Here is a 22,312-nt window from a genome sequence, read left to right as displayed (position 1 = left end):
CTTACCAGTGTAAAGATGGGCTACCAAGAGGAGATGCAATCGAATCAAGTTCCATTTCATAGGTGTAACACACTCACACTAAGGTGCAGTTCAGGCCAGGAGTGCGTCATTAACCACAACATGCAAAAGATTCCAAAAGCAGCCAGCCAATGTCACTTTCAGACCCTCAGCTTCTGAATGAAAACAAAGAAGTTATGCGTATTTCTAAAACCTAAGCGTAAATAAATAAATTATCAATAAAATAAGCCCTTTCTGTAGTTAACCCTGCTGTTGAAACGCACTGGTGAGCCACAGCAATAAAAAAGGCATCCTTCCAGCGGTGGAACAAAAATTTAAAAGAAACAAAATGCACAAACCAAGAATAAACTAAATGACTTAGAGTTTGGCACAAAACAAGACCAGATTTCAGTAGTTTGAGGTAGTTAACCACACACCGTTTACTCTAAATTTAACAGCACACAATTGAATACTCTGAGATTATGACAACGACCTTTCATGTGCGGCACACATACAGCTCACATTTTGCTGTTAAAAGGGCTCGAAGATTTGACAGATTGCACTAAATTCAATAAAATGTTTCAGAGTCACCGCTTGAGACTAAGTTGGCTGTGAATAAAGCAAAAAGCCGACTGTAATGCCCGGGTAATTACTAAAAGAGAACAAACTATAATGCAACACAACCCAAATGAAAGAATGGAAACAATGCAACACGCAAAACAAAAAGGGAACGAAGGAGCTTTGCTGGGGTGTAGGTCAGAGTAGCAGTACAGCTCTGCTGTAGGGCTGTGAACTTAGTCATTGTGAGGCCTCATAAAGCAACAATGACACCAAAGATGATGAACAACAAACGTGCATCCGACCTTGCAACAACTAATGATGCATAGAGAAGGCATCTTCCGATGTAGGAAGGAGGCGGTTTATACGGGGTAATCATGCTATGAATTATAACCAAAACACCTGTTTCTTTTAACAGGATGTAACCTCTAGCACAACTAGGCTCAGAGAGGGGCAGCCATCTCCCACAACCGGTTGAGGGTGAGTGGAGGGAGGCAGGGCAAAAGACATACACAAAGTGACCAAATAAAGTGATTAGATACTGATCAGGACAAACACGCAAAATAATTATATAATTAATGTTGTGCATTAAAAGTGAGTAGGTCCAAATTGCATTGTTTAGAAAAACAAAACAAACTGGGGTTAGTTATTTGTCCGCCGAATTGAGGGTTTAAAATGAAAGGAGCATCCACAGAGGAAGCGATTTGCTCATCCTACATCACTTTGTCGCTGATGATCGGACATTCAGGGCTCCAGTTGACTAGACAACCCTCTATTTACCACCTTGTTTTATATGTCAATAAAGTGGATCATTTGAGGTCTTTGGTAATCACTTCAGTTGCTTTCCTTGATGCTCCTATTTCACCTAAGGTCACTTGAAGGTGCTGAATGTTAATGACTTTCTAGGTTCTTTGCTTTGCTACATCGGTGTGGAGCCCCATGTGGGCCTAACACCATTCTCCATTGGCAGTGTGCTGGCAGGCCATAAGGAACTAGGGACAGCGTGTCTATCTGCTGAGAGCATCTGCTGCCAAATGGATGCAGTGCCCAAAGTATGTGGTTCAACCAGTCCTCTGTGGGAAATGCTTGCTTGTGCTGTTGTTGGTAAAGCAGCCACCTGTGGAGAAGAAAGCAAAGTTATACCAAAGCTGAGATGGCACTAAAAACCATGAAAAGTGTCTGCTTTAGCCACAGTTTGTTCTTTTCATATACTTTTTTAAATCTTTAATGTTTTTGGTGAACTCTGCTGTCGTTTCCTTACCTGTCAACCAATCAGCATTTGACCTACGCTATGCACTGGGTTTTCACAGGGCTGTACAGGAGCACACTGGCATGCGTTGAAAATCTTTCTTCGTAGGCTCTCCGCAGGCAAACAGCTACTAAGATGGGCACAGCTGTGGTGCCATAAAAAAATCATTAAGTGTGCCTTATGTTGAATTAATCACATAGGTCCTTTAGGATGTTTTTTTTTACACATTTGTCATAAAAACACAGCTGACTCATGTTGCCTTAAAGTTTTCCTTTGGACTATGTTGGTGTACCCTGTAGAAAAGACAATTCTACTACTAAGTTTACAGCTCAGACTCTGATTTCTTTCTTTGAGCAGTTTTGTTTTTTCTCAGTTGCATGAGGCACATTCTGTTCTCCTGTATTCTATTCTTACCTTAAAATTTGGAACCAATATTAAGTCTATCACAGTATTTTAGTTGCCTGAACTGCTTTTTAAATGGTATCAACCTGACACAGATAGTGAGTCTGGCTTCTCTTTTATCTTCTGTGTATAGCATGTCAGTGCTGAATATATAAATAAATATAAAACAATCACCTGATAAAAGCATGAATATCAATTTGGCTACACGTGTAACTGTACTGCATCATTTTTCTGCTTCAAATGTTACCGTCAGTGATAGTGCACATATCGTCTATCAGCTAGCTGCCACACAACCAGAACACTTTTGAATCCTGACTCTTCTACCAAACCTTTAATGTGTGGCGTTCGCATGTTCTGTCTGTGTTAAGGTTGGTTCCCTCTGACATCTTAGACAACCTCCCACAGTCCAAAGACATTCGAGTGTGACAAACCAGAAACCCGGTGAACTACATGCAGAAATTTTCATTGCATCTTTGAAAAGACCCGTAAAACACAGAGTCATACCTAAGTCATTTGAATTTCCTCTGATATTTGGTGGTTGGAAAAGAAATCTGTGTTTATATTCATCCATGTACAGTAAATGTGGTTTGCACATGTTTATAAACCCTTAAAAACCAATCTGAAATCTTTTTAAAGTCAACCTTAGTCAGCCTTAAAATGTCTGCCTCGTTTCTTTGAAATCTCAAAGCATTTGGCTACACACTGGACTAACTAATTACTAATCACAGAATTTTTATCGTCAGAGAGACAAATGAAGTGATGGACATCCTTGCCTTGTCAGCTGTTCCACATTTTACAGTTTAGACACGGCTAAGCTCACCCTGGCTCTCTTTCTGTCTTTCTGCATCTCAAAGGTTAGCAGAGGGCTGCTGTGTTTGTCAGGCCAATCGATGGCCTGTCGCGGCCGGAAATGTGCTCAGTTATGTAGCGAGTCAGCCTAGTGACCTCAAGGCGACATGGTGGAAGATCATCACCAAGAAAGGGACCGCACGCGCGTGTGTGTGCGTTAAACATGGGTGGATATCTGTCAGAAGCAGGTGGGTATCACTTACTAACCCTGCATATAATCAATACATTTCAGAGCTATTATTCTGAAAAGTGCATGTGCGTGGTGCACTTATTAACAGCAAGGGAATCAAAGAGCTGGTGTGTGACAAAGAGGACTGGTGTCTAATTCAAGGTCAATAAGGCCTGTGTCACTCCTGCACTTTCACAGATGGGAGGGAGGAGGCATTATGTTCTTGTTGGTTACCAGAGCAAACACGACATCCCTGCTGGAGCTCATATCAATTTGTAATTCGACCCTCGGTCACATCACAAAATGTCAGCGCAGGTTGCTTGTGCAAAACAACGCCGCATTTGTCCAGTTCTCCTGTCGGTTATCGAATGCTATGCCATTTAAATGTTTTGCCTTTGTCTGTTGTACACATTCACAGAAGTAAATATTCTTCTGTATGTTAAGTTTTAAGCTCCTCTATTATGTATTTCAGCCCATTAGTAGTTCCATCAGCCGTTCTCTTTTAATTTAATTTCAGCATATGATCAGACAAAGCTACAGTGTGTCTTTTATTTTTCTCTTTAAGTGACCATCTTACTTAATTTGCTAACACCAGTAGTACCTTCTCCTCATGCCCGTACATATTTTAATAACTCTATTAATCTAATCGTCTACTAATTGGTCAAGATAGCCTTTTCCCTAATGATTTTTATCATGGGGTAATTAATGAGTGTGGTAAAGCTGAAATCACAGTGTCTTGTTAAAATGGCTTGATTGACACATTGTTTCTGGGCTGCCATTTTTCACTTTGTAGCATGCTTCATTTGAGCTACTTTAGGTAAATAAGTGTTTAAAAATGATCCTATTTTTAACAAGACTTTATGCGTCCTTCGCCTTTGAAAAAATGCAGTGACAAAATGCCAGTGAATGATAAATCTTTAATATAAAAATTGTACAAGAATTCTGATACAAATTACAAGAGGTATTTGGACAAAATATGAATAAAATTCCATTTACATCCCAAAACCCTTATGCATTTTATGCAAAAACCATAGACAGTTATGATACAGAAACAAATACAAGAAAGGCTTAAAAGAAAGAAAAAGAAGTCTCTTAAAAAGGATCTTTTTTTTTCCTTCTGTCTGTCTGCTAATGGGGAACACCTCTTTAGGTAACATACAGTATTCATGAGGCTTCCAAATCACCACTTTAACACCAAAGTGACACAAGCTCCTTTGCTCTGTTTGTTCTTTGCAGTGCGACCATGTAGCCATGCAATGCTGTTGAGTGCCAGTGCTGCAACACGGGCTTCTTAAGACACAGACACAAATGCATTAGATACACACACACAAAAAAAAAAACAAGTGAAAGTTAAAATCTAAGTTCACCAGCTCTTCAAGCTATTTATACTTTAAGACTGTAAAATATATTTGAAAATACAATGGACAACATTTTATGGATTTACAGCATAATTTTTTTTTGTTCAGGATAACTGACATTTCACAGGTTCCAGTTCAAATTAACGAGGGCATCCTTTTTAGAACATGAGACATGAGACTGAAGCATCTATACAAACCCACGTGTGTGTAATTTTCATCTAACTGCATATTTCTAATGACATCCTGTTAAATATTTTTAACCTCACTTTGTTCCATAAGCTACATTAACTGAACAGGTTGCATGCATTGTCACTGCTCGTTCTCTCAGCTCGCACCTTCTACTCTATCACTCTGTGACGTGAACACAATGGACAGCGATTAACGGGTCAGGCATTTCCACCCTTTGCCATCCTTTTCCCCTCTCAGTGTGCTCGGTAGAATTGCAGAATAATTGATGACTGATGCTGCTCTTATCAAATATTTAAGATTCGCTCCAGCGGTCTGGGCCGATGAGCAATCTAAGTGATGTGTTCCTGCTGTCCCAAAGCATGGCCACTAGGTAGCACAGTGCACCCAGACCCATGTGGTTAAAGAATTAAGAAATTCAAAGACTGGATTTCTCAGAAGACGGAGAGCAGAGGAGAGCAGAGCGTACGGGAGAGGGGTGGATTGACTGCTCTCAAACAGGCAATGAAGAAGAACCTAGCGACGAGTCCTGGGGAGCTTTTTTCTTTTGTCTTCAACTTTTTACCCTGCTTTGTTAAGTGACTGCTGCAAGGTCCAGCCTCACCACTTTTTAAGCCCAATTCCCTCCCCAGCATCCCTCCCTTATCTGTTCAGCTGGGGACAGCACAGTCATTTGCATTTTTTTTTTATTTCCGCCCTGTTTCATGACCCTTGAACCTCTGCTGACATAACCGCAACCATCCAAGACTCTGACAGAGCCTGAAGTAGTTAGTGGACGGTGTAGTAGGGGAACTTTTTCCTCTGATGTTCAGTTTTTTTTGTATGTGAGGCAGCTCTGCAGTTGATAATTAAGAAATGGACAATACAGAGCATAACATAAGGAAGATGTTAGTCTGAAGCTGAGGTTGGTGACAAGAGCACATTGTGATGTTTGATGATTCTACTGAATTCAAATCAATCTGTCAGCTTGCTGACCCCTTAAATAGACTTAAAAAATGTAATGTTTTCAGGAGATTCATATTGTCCGTGTCAGACTTTATTCTAACTTGCGTCAATAATGTGTCATTTCTGCTGTGAGAATATGTTTCTATGCCCCTTTTTTGTCTTTCACTAGAGGTTAACAAGTCACCTAGGTCTTGTGCCACTTTCATCTGTGTGTGTGTGTGTGTGTGTGTGTGTGTGTGTGGTTGTGTGTTAGAGAGACAGCTGTCAGCAGGGTTCCTGGAGTAGCACTTTTTTATTTCTGTCAGAGTGAGGGCCGCGGGGATCGAATGAGTGAATGAGGCAGCAAGCGCCTCAGTGAAACCCACTCCTGGGAGAAGGCAGGGGTTCCTGTACTCAATTTTCCCTTCACTTGGGATAAACAGGCAATTACCCATCCCTTTTTCCTATGCCATGGCCGTCCAGTGAACTTAAGCATACACTATTAGCGTGTGTCCCTGTAGGATCTGCGCTGTGGCGTGTAGAGGTGGTAAGTGAGTGGCGGGTTGAAGAAATGGGTAAGGCGGTTGTTAAATGCCTGCGCTCTGACAGACAAAGAGAAAAACAGAGTGAGAGAAAGGAATTGAATTACCGGCGACCTTGACTAAGAATAAGCGTGCAAAGAAAATGATCAGATGAATTGAATTCAACTTAAGCGAATGAGTCAAATTAAATTGTTCAAAGCACGCTCTTTCTTCTTTTTCTCCCGTCAGTGTCACAGTCTTGTCAGCAACCTTGGCGTCTGGCAGTGTAAGGTAGTGACAAGTGAGTTATTAGACAGAAGAAGCAGGAATGGCGGGACGCCTCCAGGTAACAGAGAAACAGCACATTTTTAATGATCGTTTCTGTCATCCTTTCCTCCCTAGTCAGCCTTCCACCTCCGCAACCTTTCCATCAGACTCAGCTCTCTCTGTCTCGTGCTTTTTTTTATCTCTGAGAAGAGAGAACTAAAAACTGCATGTGTCATATGGGTGGAGTCTTTAAAAAAGACATGAAATATTTCAATAGAATAGGTCATGTCTGTATTGCAAAATGGCCTAAGTATGAAATAAGTGGAACTGAGCACTGTTATGGATGTAAGGTGTTGTGAATACTGTACAGCACACCGCATAACACTGCATATTTTCCCACTGTGTGTAGCACCAGTCAAGTAAGAGTAGATCTCCTTGTACAGTAACACATGGCATTGCTAATACACTGAGAAACAAGTCAAACTGAGGAACGATCTCTACTTTTTTTGTCTTTTTACAAAGAAAAATATAGCGGACAAAAAACATTTCTATGGAGATACATCACCCACTAATAAATACCCCTTCCCTTGGCTACTTTGCCCAATTACTGGAAATAGTTGTACCATAAGACACTCATGGACATGTTAAAAATCGGTGCAACCAACAGCCAAAAAACAAAACAAAACATGGCAACATTTTTATGCTCAGCAATGGAAACCAATGGCGCAATATCACAGCAAAATGTTTTAAGACTCAAGTGCATCATATTAATCAAACAGGGCATGATTTAAGTACAATGTCACACTGAAAGAGCTTCTTTTTTTCTTTTTCTTTTTTAGCAAACACTTATCTTTTGGTCACAGTTGAAGGACTATTTTCATTTTTCCTCTCCTTTTTTTAAAATCTATGGGACTGTCGTATTCCATTAGGATGCTTTTTGTAAGAACAAACACCAGCTCTTCCACTGACTAACATGCTTTCTTCTACAGAAAGCATGCCTTAAACCCCACATTGCTTCTTTTAAGGAAAGAGAGACTTTATCAGTATTTACTCCCTTGTGTTTATGAAACAGCAGTTCATAATGATCAAACCTGGTTTTGTTTTGGAGTCACTTTTGTCACCTTCTGCATAAATGGTTCAGCAATGAGGGCAGATCTCAGGTTTTGTTCAGGGAGGGGAGATGTTTTCTGTCATCAAACTGGGTTTGACATTGAAACGCGTGCAAAAAGAAACTGGCACAAGTTGAATGTTGAAGGTACTGTCACTTCCATTGGCACCGTAGCCATCGATGACCCCAAACAACACCTAAAACTCAGCATTGCAAAAAATCCTCATTATATTAATATTACACATCCCCTTGTATAGATGCAAAGTGCAAAAACTGAATTGGTATACTAAAGCTCATAAACATAACAGACAAAAAAAAATAAAAAATCAATAGAAATACAGAGAATGATATCAGTGTAGGAGCCTAAAAAAGCATGCCGGCAACCTCTGAATATCTAACAAGTAGATAAAACAAGTCACGTGATATTCTTTTTTTTTCCTTAGGACTCAGTTTAAAATGTGTCTTTGAAGCTAACATAAATGAGTCAAGCTAGTAAGATGCTACCGCTTTCTTGCCTATAGCTGGAAGTATTTTACTGGACTGTAACATAAAATCCCAAAAAGGGAGAAAAAAAAAAAGAAGCAAACAACCATCAACACAACTCTTTTACACCAAAAGCCTTTTGGGACATTATTTACAAATGAAGCTATCATGCTTTTGTAAGGGGTTCATTTAAAAGCTATCATTACACAAATACAACGAGAACATTTTAATTTTTATTATTTTTTTTTCAATACTATCATATCTGAAGGCAAAGTCACAAATAAGAGTTTGAATGGATCTTTTGGAGATGGAAATAAACACAAAGTGGGAGAAGTTAGAAAGGAAAGGATGGAGGGGGCTTATGAAAACACAACTCTCCATGCTCTAGAGTGTTATCCTGTTCTTCCAAAGAAGGAAAAGTCAAAGGACACAATAATAAACTGTATTTAGAGTCAATTAATTTTATACATGGAGATAGAAATGTCTCGCAATGACTTTCAAAGGACGGTCATACAGGCATTTAGCTTGTATTTGATGGTCTTGGGCTGGGGTTAAAAGCTAATTTGAGGAGGAAAAAGGATGAGGAATGAAGGGAGTAGCGGGCATTCTGACAGGAGGGCAGAGTAACAAGTCATTTCTTTAGTCTATTATTGTAGAGAAGGGCATGTTTTTATGGAGGTTCGGGTTCTGAGAGTGTCGGTTGCGGCTGCGTACAGAGCTGAACACCATGTTGCAACCGGGGATTTTGCACTTGTGCATTTCGCGTAGGTGCACAGTCTTGTAGTGCACACGCAGGGTTCCTTTGTTGCTGTACATTTTGTGGCAGATGTTACAGAGGATCCCACTGCTGCTGCCATTACTGCCTCCAGAGGACGAAAGGAGGAATGGTGAGGAGGAAGGGTCCAACCCCTCACTTTGTCCATCTTTTAGTTCTCTCGTCTCATCCCGATATCCCCCATCAGCCCGCCCCTCGGCACGCTGGGAGAAGTCCTCTCCCTCGCTGTTGCCCTCATCCTCTTCTCCCTCTTCCTCCAGGTCATCCAATAGGATGCCTTCATCGCTGCCCTCATCTGACTCGTGTGAGGAGTGGACGCTGCTGCTCGATTGAACGCTGGATGTGGTACTCAGGTCCAAAACCATGTAGTCGTCTGGCTGGCCCCGAGAGAAGCCGTTGGTGTGGTGGTTTCGAAAGTCTTGGTTGAGAGGATAGTGAGGATGATCATTGCTCATGGGGGAATGGGTAATGTGGTTCAGCCCGGCAGGCCCGAGACTGGCACCTCCGAGGCCCATGCCGGCCATGGGGTCCAAGCCCATGTAGTGTCCAGCGTAGATCTTGGCCAGTAACTCAGCTCGCAGGTCCTTGGGCAGTGGCGTGAGTTGGGGGTCCAGGACAATGTCGTCCAGCTCTTTGGTCAGCAGTTTGCGGTGCAGGTTGATGTTGGAGCTGTGCCTAATGTGCAGGGGGACAATTAGAGATATAACTCAGAATGCTGCCAGTGTATCAATAATGTAGATTACATCTCAAATAGAAATAGGAACACAGTTGAAATACACGCATTTGTATTTACAGTCATATATTTTAGATACAAGTTATTTTACTTCTGTGAAATGGTGCCAAGCTTAGAAGATTCAATATCTTTGGAAGCGCTCTGTGTGTAATTATTGTTTCTGTCAGGAAAGGTACAAAAAAAGGCCCGCACACAGACAGAAATCCATCCGATAGCTCTCCGCTGAAAAAGTGTACTAACATAGCAATGAGAGAGAGCATCCTGCTAGTGTTTACCACTGTCAGCATGTCTGCACTGCACAGCCCTCAAATCCAATAGAGTCTGACTCAATTAAATACTCCACCATATTGAATGGGAGTTTATCAATTGATTCGAGCTGTGGTAATGTGATAATCGAGGGGAACTGGATAGCATATTAGCACTAGGCCCTGACAGGATTATCGCATTCGTTCCCTATTGGAGGTGGCTTAATCGAGCACCTCAATGAACATGTCTTTATGTAGCCCTGGATTTAATTAAGATGGGCATTTTTCCCAAACACAAGGTGCTACAGCTCATGAAAGAAACCAAGTAACAAGTGCCATGCTTAAGCCAGGATACAATTAGTGGGGATTTCAGTTAGCACACAAGGCCATGCTAGAGGATGCAAAGTGAAATGGGCTTGAAAATCAAATGTTTTCCCTTTATTCTATTTATTCCCTTTAAGCTCCTATTTCACAGTTGCAAAGTGACACTATGAAAAAGGGGACCCACAGTACACACGTGACAATAAAACTGTGTAACACAGAAAAGAAATTTAAGGAACCAATGACCTGTGCCATAATATAGCATACACACGGTCTGCTCTTCTCACATCAGGCCAGCAATAAAATAAAATAAAAATATGCAATCACTCAGTGCCTTTAATGTGAAGGGTTTCCATGCAGGGAGGGCACATGTGTGTAAAACAACACAAAAATTGAAAAGAAAAGGAAAAAAAAAGGTCGTCCTTAGCAGGACGGGCAAAAATGGAGTCACAATGGATAGTAGAGCTTACCAGCAGTGGCAGGGTTGATGCAGTCAAAAAGGGTCCCTTTCCTTTAATTATTTACTTCCCTATCCGACATTGTCCTGCAAGAGGTAAAAATACATTCATTTGAGGGACCCTTTTCTGTGAACCAAGCAACCAGGAGCCCGTCCACTCGAGCATCGTCAGCATTGTGGAGAGCGTGGCAAATCGATTGGCTGTGGCTCTCACTGTGTGTGTGTGTGACCGTGTGTGTCTTTGCACGTTCCTTTCTCTGTTTGTGCGTGTGGAAAAACAGAAAATATATTCTGTTTTCCACGTGCTGCAATCAAAAAGATTTTATAAATCCCTTTTTCTTTTTTTATCTTTTGAATCTGCAGTTGTACCCATATGGTTTAACTGATGGCTAAAATACGGCCGTCGTGATTCAGTGTCTGTGGCGCTCTATACCCATGTCTAAAATGCGTGTGTGGATGTTTGTCTGTGAGAGACCACAGTGTTTCTGCGTACAGCAAAAAAATAAATAAAAAATGCTGTAATCAGTGATCAGCGTAATCAGGAAAAAGGCCACAGTTTGTGCAAGGGTGCCAACCAACACTGAGATGTGAAGAGGGGCCACACAGATTTGCTCTGTTAAGCCTGAGGTTAAGAATGCTGTTGATGATGCTCAGGTAGGCAGGTCCTTTGCAACATGTCTCCATCTGTATTACAACACCTTCTCACTGCTAATAAGCTCTAAATTAACCATGGCTATCTAGTCATACATGCAGTAAGTAAACTGCAGAATTAGCTACACCAAATCTCTTTAAAGCTATAGCAGTTAAATGAAAAATATTGACAATTACCACTAGAATCTTTTTATCCATTTTACTGAAATCCTCAAATAAATTAAACTGTTACTTTGGATCATTTGTAACCATTTACAAAATATTGAATTACAAGAATTGTAGAGGAGAGAAAGAGCCAAGTTCATCTTCATTATTATTTAACCCTTTTGTTTGCAGTGCCTCCTTGCCCTAAATGCTCAGCATAAGTCAGCTGAATCCACACACAGTGGACATAATGCCCTCATCCCTTCATTTATCAGATTTAGACTTTCTGCCCCATTTCCCACTCCCCTCCGTCCCTCCACCTCCATCACTCCTCTTCACTGTGCTCTATTTTTCCTCCCCCAAAACCAGCTCCTGAGTTCCCTCCTTCCTCCATTTCCACCTCCCTGTTGGCCAGTAATGTGGCTTGCAAACCAATTTGACAGTCTCATCTTCGCCCAAAAGACGGGGGAGGCCTCCAGAGAGCCCATTTTTGACTGTGCAGAGGAGGCAGAGTGAGAGTGTGCCTGTCCCAATCGGCGTTAATCATCTTTAGGTTCATCTGATGGCCCTTGCCCTTGCTTTTGTGTCAGCGCTTATGTGTGTATATACACGTGTGTATGTTTGTCTAAATGACTCATAATGTGTAAATGAGATAGAAGGCTGAGTGGTATTAAACTGGCACCAGTGGTTCTTTGTCTTTCCTGTCATTTGGGGTGCATTATGAGGTTTTGGGTGTAAGTGGGAGGACAAGAGTTTTAGTAACATTTATCACTCTCTGTCACTGTTATATCTCCTTCACACCGCTCCAGCCTCTCGAACGGCGCAAGCTGCACACAATGATTTTGAGTACTCCTGAAGAAATGAGTGAGTGGAAATTAAATATGCATTTGATACCACATAAAAACAACAATTTATTGTACATGTTCAGGTTTCAGCTTGAAATCGCTTGCAGTTTTAGAACTCGAGTTCTGATGATGACAGCCAGCTTGCATGGGCGTCTCTGTGTTATTCATCTAAGAATAAAATAATTTCCCTTTATTCTCCTCAAAATGAATCACAATTAAGCTGTCAGTATAAACCAAGGGGATGTAATGCTTGAAGCTTTTTATTCAGCAGATAGTTTAATGTAAGTGGCTTTTGCTAACATATTCTCTCTATTAGCAGCATGCCCTTTGTTTATAAGGAGACAAACAGAGAGCTGATTGTGGAGCAGAGGAGCCAGGCCCACATGCTGTGAGGGGACCAAGGGAAAAGGAGGGAGACAGAGAGAGGAAGAAGAGGGGAGGAAAGAAACTCTCCAACATAATTAACCTTCACTCTCTCCATTTGCAGTGGCCCATGCAGGGACCATGTGCTGCGCATGGTTGCACCATGGGAATGCGAACGAGGGAGATCACCTGCTTGCCGCAGCGACAAAGAAGGAGCAGGTTAAAATGTTTCAGGTGAAGGTTTAAAATAAAACTAGTGTGGGCTGATTTTTATTTAAATAAAAAAAAGAAAAAAGAAAGGTACGGCAATCTTGTCATCAGTTAAAAATGATGATTAAAAAGGCTAATAATGGTGATGATTACTGCTACCTGCCTTTCCAGCAGTTAATTATGCAGCTTCTTCAACACTTGTGCCGACGCTGCTCACTCCCCACAATAAATATGCAATCATTTACCCCCGTGCAGCAGGCAGTCAGGAGGCTGAGGGAAAACACCCCGCTTTAAAATCACTCTCGCGCACGCATACGCACACACGCGTTGTATGTTGCTCTGTTTAACACTCAAAAACACACACATTACATGCTTGCTCAAGGGCACTTTAAATGATCCTGTTCAATATGTATGTACAGCATCCACGAGCAGGGATGTTTTCATGTGGATTTGTATGTCTCGCTGTTTATTCCACAGTGCCTGGAACCCAGGTTAACACCAGTGGTACGTTTTTATGTGGTGGTGCATTCGCATTGAATCCTACTCTGAGTGTCATCGACCCTGCAGATCAAATGACCTCACCTCTGTGTTCTTCTTTACTTTGATGCACAAGCTTTTGATACTGGTGTCTGATGCTGCGTTTACGCGCGTTTGGCTTTTCACTCGGTGAGTGGACTTATCAGAGATGCAGAGGACTTTCCTGTTGCTGTATCATGTCGTAATCTCTGCTGTAAAGCAATAAATAAATAACCACTGCTTTACGTTCCTCTTTTTCGCAGTGGGTTAAGTATTGTTTTAGCAAGTCTAAAGTGAGCCACCCGAAAGAGCTGCTTATTCATTGTTATTGCCGATTGTGTCTGCAAAAAAAATAAAAAATCTAATTAGGAGAAAGAATGTAGTTTGACTTATTAAATTTACTAGTAATAAATGTTTGAGATATTATTTTGAGCAAATACATTTGTACGTGCAGTTTCTTAATCTTATCAGAGCAAATGCTCTGATGAAAACAGCTAAATTATATTCCCGTTTTATTGCTACCATTACACTCAAACATACATTATGTCATTAAAGGATTACCCAGGGACAGATCTGATGAGAGCACGGCTTGTGTATTGACTCGTCTCAAAGCTCAAGGATTTCTCGAGCTATGCGGTGCTCTTCTGTCTGTTGTTTTATTCCCTGTTTGAACCTGCGGCAAAGTAATTTGCCCCACATGCTATCAGGAAAAATGTGGAAATAATAGTGTATTACACATCTACAGCTGTGCTGTGCAGCCTTGGCTTAGATGCACTATTTTTACTTAGTCCTTGCTGCAAATGATCTCTGTCGTATATATGTATGTGTTTGAATGACATTTACTGTATATGTTGGTGTCAAACTGTTTCACACACACGCACACATCCATTCTGACACAGGAAGAGGGAAGAGTTCACATGTAGATGCTATCTTTTCTTTGTGAAGTCATCTTTGAGCTTGTTATAGCACCAAATTCAACCCAGGCTTTTGTATCAAACTGTGTATTTGTGAAAAGACACCTTCCCCACACAAGCGTTCCTCCTGTTTTTTTCATTATTCTCCTCACTGTTGTCACCTCATTTACTTCACAGAAGTCTGTCATCTGCTGTCAAAACTATTATGTGGTTATGTCAACAGATTCCAGTATGAAGGGATTCAATTACATAATTGACCAAAAAACAACGAAACAAAAAAAAAAAAAAATCTGGGCAATATCTGCAGATTATCAGTGGCACGGTTTCTTTTTTGCTTACTTCTATGACATCTGTTTAAAATCAGAGCATTTTCTTGTGTTAGATTCCCCCAATAAAAGGTCTGTGAAGTTTTATTTCAGCTTTTTGAAAGTTCAGATAAATTACTCGGTTGTTTTTGTCATACACTTTGCATCATTAAGTGGTTAAATACTTAGATATAATATGTATCTGAGCAAATGCTTTTCTTTTTATCTATTTGTATATTCCCTTATGTGTGCAAGAGAGAGTGAACGTGTGAAAGTGCAAATGCAGCACAGCAGAACAGTCCTGCCTTGGGCAGGAGAAGGGAGCTAACGCACTCGCTGGTGGCAGTGCACCACACCGAGGCAACGCATGCTACGATAACATGTTCTGTCATCTCGCTGCTGTCTGCACAGCTGCATCAGGTGAGCAGCAGGTTTGCACCTTTGCGGACGCCAACTTGCCTCTTGTTCTGCTGCTTCTGTTCTCCTCTCACACCTATTCTAATAGAGTCCCAGGATCTCCTGCCTTATTTACATGCTGCTAATTAACAAAAAGCGGTCGGAACAGATGCCACAGAAACAGCTTAGGGTAGAAAAGGAGGGGAGAGTTTGGTGGAGTGACAGAGCGAGCGATGAAGGGATTGTGTGAGAGAGACAAAACTGTGAGGAAAAATATAAAAGTCCCTCTGGAAAGAATGAATTTAACAATTGCAGTCAGCTTCACTTGTTGCGCATATTGGATGATAAAGTTTTTCATCACTATCTCCACTGCAGAATAGAACGAGTAACCCTGGTAAATATAGCAGATAGGTTTTTATCAAAGGTACAGTATATGAAAGCATGCAACTGGTTAAGACTGGGTTTTTTTAGAGTGGGATTTATATTTTAAGGGTCATTTTATACTTTATTTTGAATGAGTGCATAACTTGCCCAAGTGAATATAGTTGATTAGTTCACTGGCCAATTTTCAGTCACCAGAAATATGAATTCATCGACCGCTGATATTTATGTATAATGAAAATGATTTCAACATGTACATAAAAGCCACTCGTTAAATTTAAAATTCAAAAGTTGTTGCAAAAAATATTTATATGTCTTTTCCTGGGAGCCATTGCTTAACCAGGACACTAATGACGTTATGTACCTCCACCTGTCAGTGTTTCTACTGCATACATGCACAGTTCATGCGTGCCACTGATATGTGCTAACAAGCCCAGGTGAGTAAGGCTAGCCTCACCTTCTAATGCGCTAATAAATGCAGTGGTTTGACAAACCGCTGTCTGTTAATGTATGCGCCTTCATCTCCCGGTGACAAGGTGAGGTAGTGAGGGCAGGTAAACAACACACTGAAGCTGGAAGCTTGATAGGTAGTGTGTGTTTAAATGTCTGTGTATGTGTTCCTGCTCTTCTAAACTTTGACTTGACACTGAGCAGATGTTCCCGAATCCATTTTAGTTTCAACTTAGCGAACAGATGTTAAGTGGAGGCCAACGAGGATAATGTCATATAGTACTGAAATACTGCATTTCACTCTTATGTTAACATGAAATGAAAATAAATATCTCTCACAACAACTGAACTACATTTTAAAGCAATGTCTTTTTAATTAATACAGTTTGATCCTTATAAAACAAACCCTTAGACCTACTGTAGGTAATTATTAGATGATAAGAATCCAACCTACCTGTGATTGCCAATGTTAAAAAAATATATAGTAACTTTTCAAAGTTGTGCCACTAACCTGTCTCTGCTCCGCCGGGAAGGGAAAGCAGCATTGCAGCCAGCCACAGTGCACACATGCATCTCTTTGAGGTGCACATTCTTGTAGTGCAGTTTCATGCTATAGGAGCTCTTGAAGCTCTTCTTACAGACATAGCAGATCTTGGGGTCAGGACTTGAACATGGATCTCCCTCTGGTGATCGAGAAGAAAGGAATTTGGGTGGGCTGGAACCATAGCCCATCGAAGTGATGAAGCTCTCGTGAAGCGCAGCCATGCTTGCAGCAGTGGCAGCAGCCGCTGCCATGCCCCCATTATAGAAGCCATACTGGCCCATGCAGAACATGTCGTAAGTTGGATCGTTGAGTTCTTCTTTGATCTTGATGGGAGGGTGATGAGGGGAGGGTGAGGAGTTGCCCTTTCCTTCCATTTCCTTTCTCAAATGAGCTTCCTCACTACCCTCATCATCTTGTTCCTTTTCCAGTCCCCTTCCACCCCTGCTGTGCTTTTGCTGATCCTCCACATCCATCAGCTCATCACGGTAAAACATCTTTGAATCCGAGTTTTCAGACTCATTCTCAAAGTCTCTCTCGTGGTCCTGATCCTCAGAGGTAAAGCTGTCCATGCAGCGTAGATCAGCAGCTCCACCTCTGCTGTCACTACCATTTCCTTCGTGGCATTCATCTTCGCTTTGTCTCATCATTCCTCTCAGAGCTAAACCAGGGCTCATCTCATCCTGGGAAGGGGATTGCTGCCCGCTTCCACCACTGTGGTTCCCATTTCCACTAGCGCTGTTGTTGTTGCTATTACAGTTTCCGTTAATTTTGACATTGTTGTGAAGAAGAGATGACTGGTGATGGTGGTGATTATGGTGCATGTTATCGTCATCATCATCGTCTTTGTCCTCATATTCATCAGCCACATCGATGACTTCTTTCTCAATCTTTACTGGCATGCTTGATTTACGAGGCTTCTTTTTGGGCGTGGGGTCACTGCTGCCATTGGTGAGGTCGTGATTGGCACTAGGTGTTGGTAAACGGTGGGACATGGGTCCTGCATCTGACACATGAACATTATTATGAGAGGCCACAGCTGCAGCAGCCAGGATCTGCTGTTGCTGGTCCATCAGAGTAGTGCTGTTGGTAGTGGTGGGCATGATGGGGCTGGTGGGCAGTGACACTGGAGGACTAACAAGGTCTGCAGGGGACAGTAGTGTTCGGTAGAATGGGGGCACTGGTTGAACTGGCTGCACTGATTTCAGGGAGGGGAACACCAGTGGACTTTGCAGAGGCGACTGAAGCATAGGGTCTACTGGTGGAGTGGTGAAGCCCAGCGGTGGCCTTCCGGGGCTAGTGAGTGTGAAACCACCGTTCTTGGTGCTTGAGATGACAGGTGTGCCAGTGGTAGAAGTGGCACGGATGAGGTCCTTGTCGCGGTTATTGCGCAGCATGGGCATGTGCAACCGCGGATTGGGATTTGCACTGTGACGATTGCGACTGCGTAGTGAGCTGAACACCATATTGCAGCCCTCGATGGTGCAACGATGTTTAATCTTCAAGTGTACAGCATTATAATGTATCTTAAGTGTGCCTTTATCATAAAAGGTTTTTCCACAAGAGTTGCAGACAACGCGACCCTTGCGTGAGGTGGCTCCCATGCGGCGCATGCGATGCATCTTGGAGGAAAAGGAAGGATGGGTGATTGTTTTTGACTGCTCGTCCTTTATGAAATGGTGGTGGACCGGGTGGTCACTCAAGCTGTTAGGTTGCTGAGGTTGATTTTGGGACTGCTGTTGGCCCTGTGGCTGTTGCTGCTGAATCTGTGTCTGCTGTTGCTGCTGTTGAGCCTGCTGGGTGGAAGGGGTTGGTGAGATGGGAGATGCCCGGTTGTTGGGCTCTGTCTTGGGTTCGGCGTTGTTGTTAATGGCTCCCAGCGCTCCACGACTAGGACTTGGACCTGTGCGGAATGGTGATAGGGACACTTCTGACTCGCTGGTTTCCACTTGTTCTCCTTGGTTTGGCAGGCTGGGCTCCCGGAGCCGCAGAGCAGATTGCTCCATTGGGAGGCCATTGGGGGGCAAGCCAAGCATGGGGGCAGAGACTGGGTTGATGTACTGGAAGGGCAAGAGGAAGGCTAAGCTATTGGGGATATTTTCAAAATGGTGGATGCTGGATGGGCTACTATTTTCCAGATGTGTAAGGAGCCCCGGGCTACGGGTCCTGTTGTTACTTTCAATGAATGTCCTTATCCCGGAGTCTGTCTTGGAAGAAGGAACTGTAACTGCCTGACCTTCCTTCTCCTGAATGGCCATCAGCTCCACAATGGACTTGGTCTCACCAAAGCGCAGGAACTGCTGGAGGGTGATGATCTCTTCTTCTCTGGACATGATGGTCCAGCGGTCCAGCACCTTGCCTGCAGCATCCTAGATGCCCCAGAAGAGACAAGAGAGAAGACAAAAATACTTTATTGATCGTGAATAATCAGTGTGGTCAAAGGAGAAGACAGAGCAAGGGTTAGTTTGTGAGAGCGAGCATTTCTGCTCATGAAATTCAGAGGCCCCTGGAGCGACAAGTAACTAACAGAGCTTTGTTGAAAATCTCCCTCCTCCACTGTCCCTCTTTTCCATCTATTCTTCACATATTCATTTTTAAGAAGAAATCTTTCCTGAAAATCTGCCCATTAATCACACCATGATGAGAGTAACAAGTTCAATAACGTTTTAAGCAAACAAATCAAAAGCACTGAGGTGGGGCTTTTTAGCAAGTCTCTGTGACTCAAAGCATTGGAGGCATATTAATCTGAGAGAAAGAACTGAACTCTTGCAGGGACTCCCTCTGTACACAAACTACACCTAGGGATATTTACAAAACTGTGGGAGCCAGAGAAAAAAAAGAAAAGAAGAAATAGAAGAATAATTAATGCAACTCACTACCATGCTGTAGTTCACATGCAATTTTCTTAGTGCTTTCTCTATCTCCGAGGCAATGCTTGAGGGAAGACACTATGCATTTAAGGAATGGGTTTGGATGCTCAAATAAAAGAGATAAAAACTCATGTTTGTTCAAGGTGCTTGATGATGATGCCTTGATAGCAGCATTGATATCGTGTTCCTATCATTGGGCAGTGTAGTTATTTATCATGTGTTTATGTCGTTTTAAACGTTGTGCAACCTGCGGAACTATAAATGGAAATCTGATCAATATTTCAATGAGATTGGAGGAATACACAGCCTCTTTTACTTAAAATGCTGAAGGTGAAATCCTGTGTAATAAATATCCATGTTGTTGTCAGTCTTTAACCAATTATGCATTTGACAATATCTCCCAATGAAAATAGCAAAAGTGTAAAATAACAAATTTTAACAATAGATAATTTATTACATCCCATGTCATTTCCAGCTCTTGTGTTTTTAGAGGTCTGGGAATGATGAGAAACATGTTTCCATCCTAGGATACCAGAACCGCTCCAGTGGGAAAAGGGCTTTACTCCAACTAGAGCACTTTGCTTGGCTAGTGTCTTTTGGAGATTGCTATTAATGGCTGAACATTAATAAGAAACTCAGACTCGTTGCAAGTGTGCACACTGTCACATGTCAAAAGACGGTGAAGGACTGTGGAAGAAGAATCTTGTCAAATCTTGAAAATGAAAGTACGACCCTGTACTTTTGTCCTCTTCTGTGAACCGTCATGTCTTTCTGGTTTGAAGCACTAATGACAGCGTTCGTCACTAATGCCTCCTCTGCTGTTGTTCTAAAATGTGATATTTGTGTGAACAAGATGGAAATAGTCAAGTTGAAAGAAAGAGAAAGTGTAAATACTGCAGTTCACACACTGGTTCCTGAGGGACCAGGCGCAAGTGACATCAAGGGAGCAACACAAGTGATGACAATTAGTCACACTGAAATGGTAACATTTCTTTAGAGCTCCTAGCTGCTGGCATCTATAAAAGATAAATGGCAACTCTAGTGAGTAAAAAGCTGTAAAAACCAACATCACAAAGCACAAAGGGCCTGTAAGGAGAAAACAGAAGATAAATGTTTAAAGAGAGACAGCAAAAGAGAGAGAGAGAGAGAGAGAGAGCACGGGAGAGACACAGAGGAAGAAGAGCAGAAGCGCAGAGAAAATAAAAGTGTGAGTGGTTTCATATCATGCCCTTAGATATACTGTAGAAATAGATTCTTCTGAGACGAAACATCAATAGTCACTGGGGTATTTGTTGTTAAATATACATTAAAAAACACTTTACACTTTCATTCTGTGTGCGCTCTGGAGTTTTAGCCTGGAGGTATGACTTTAAATTCTAGCCTGGACACTATTATTTCATACTGCATGGCCATCTGGGCATTAGTACTTCCATCTGATTTAATTGAAAGAAAAAATGAAAGCAAATTAGAAAGTGAATCTTTAAATAGTTACACAACCAGGATGTTTCTTAAGGAATTGTAGTTCTAAGAAGTGCTGCGGTCTATTCATATTTCCTAGTGTCAAAAACTATATATGTTAATCTGTGTTGTGTTGAAACACATCAAGGTAACCTACAGTTACACCTCTGATTGCAGGCAGGAATTATTTTAAATGCAGTTTAAATGTTGCGTTAGTTTGAATGGTGCCTCTGTTTTGTGAGCAGTAAACAGAAAAAGAATATTTGCATTTTATGGATTACAGCCAGGCAATGTTTAATTAAATTAAATTAAAATGAAAATATCAGTTTCCTATTTTCTCTACTTTGATGTTCAATTCATGATTAAAATAGGATTCATGAGAATCATAGGTTAATAACAAGGAGATAATTCTAATGGAAATCTGTTTAATAAATGCCAGGAAACAGTCTGAAGCTGTTAGCAATATCATTAAATAAAGCTGCTAAAATTTACAGGTTCATAAGCCTCAGTGGGTTACGATTTTCTGACCATCTCAATCATTGATTGAGTCAAACGGGACTTAGACATGGATTTAAGTCTCTGCTAGTCCAACCATGTGCATTCACTTCCCCACAAACAAAAGCCAAACACAATGACACAGGCCAAACTGCAACCCATTAGGGCCAGCCAGCTGTCAGAACAGGTCAGCAGTTCTGCTATGCACTGGACCCTGTCTGAGTGGAGGCTATCCAGGCCTTCCTCGCTCACTGGTCAATTGACTTTTGGAGGCCAGTCAACATGCGTTTGGGCTGGGTCAGCCTTGGTGCAGCGTCAACACAAATCCAAAACTGGGATAAATCTGATGAGAAAAAGATGCAAGGGGACACACTTGACTGAAGTTCAGTTCATGTACGTGCAGCTATGTGTCTTTAAGCCAAAAAGACCATTCAACAAAAGTTTTCTTTTGTGTGTGTGTGTGTTTTAAAAAGCCACTGCAGACTGGAATTGATGAAAAAACATATTTCGCAAATATCACTGCAAAATAATTCATTTGAACCAAAAATTTAACAGTCGATGTTAAATTAAATTAAAATCGATGATTTTAATAAAAACAGATTTCTTATATTAAAATGAGCATCTAATGTGTGTGGACGCACATTTGCAGACAACCACAGTCCCCTGTATTCCTCACTGGCGTGAGTGTCACAACTCCACTCCCCTGCATTAGCCCTCTGATGCTGTGAGAGAAACAAATATGCCATTAGAAGCACTTTTACAAGTAGGCACTCATCTTCCAATTAGCTTAATGTGGCCCTCTTCCCCCTATATTTTCCAGTCGTGCCCCACCTCTTCTTGTACACTCCCTCCAGTAAAACCTCATTAATCCACCCCTCCCCCATCTCCCCTAGTGCTATGACATATTAGTCTGTCATTATCCATCCCAGAGTCCTTTAAACAATGCAGCTAAACCTCTGTTTGCCAGGTTAATGACTATTAGCCAATAATTACAGCAGAGAGACGATGGGGTACCCACTTTATCTGGTGGACAGCTTCTGCTGTTAGTTTATTTTATCTGCCTCCCTCCACGTCTCTCAGAATTAATCTAGCAACTGCTGTATTTATTCATCTCTGCACTGCCGCAACGCATTCTTAATTCACCGCCGCCTCTATTACCGTGGTGGTGCTG

At 41.7% G+C, this 22,312-nt stretch overlaps 1 protein-coding gene across 6 annotated transcripts in view; it reads right to left on the bottom strand.

Moving 5' to 3' along the window:
• Positions 1-4,121: 4,121 nt before the first annotated feature.
• The window catches only part of bnc2 (basonuclin 2), a 165,634-nt gene continuing 147,443 nt past the window's right edge, over positions 4,122-22,312 (bottom strand). For 5 of the 6 annotated variants that reach the window (XM_039613796.1, XM_039613798.1, XM_039613795.1 and 2 more), the window contains 2 exons: positions 16,289-18,687; positions 4,122-9,521 (listed from right to left, as the gene is read on the bottom strand). In XM_039613796.1, the coding sequence (XP_039469730.1) occupies positions 8,711-9,521; positions 16,289-18,687 (3,210 nt within the window). In that variant the 3' untranslated portion in view covers positions 4,122-8,710. Of the gene's footprint in view, positions 9,522-10,615; positions 10,690-16,288; positions 18,688-22,312 lie in introns of all 6 variants that reach the window. The other variant, XM_039613800.1, reaches the window with a different exon arrangement.

This window comes from Oreochromis aureus, linkage group 6 (genome assembly GCF_013358895.1).
Source record: "Oreochromis aureus strain Israel breed Guangdong linkage group 6, ZZ_aureus, whole genome shotgun sequence".
Taxonomy (NCBI): Eukaryota; Metazoa; Chordata; class Actinopteri; order Cichliformes; family Cichlidae; genus Oreochromis; species Oreochromis aureus.
This window is presented reverse-complemented; position numbering and strand designations above follow the sequence as displayed.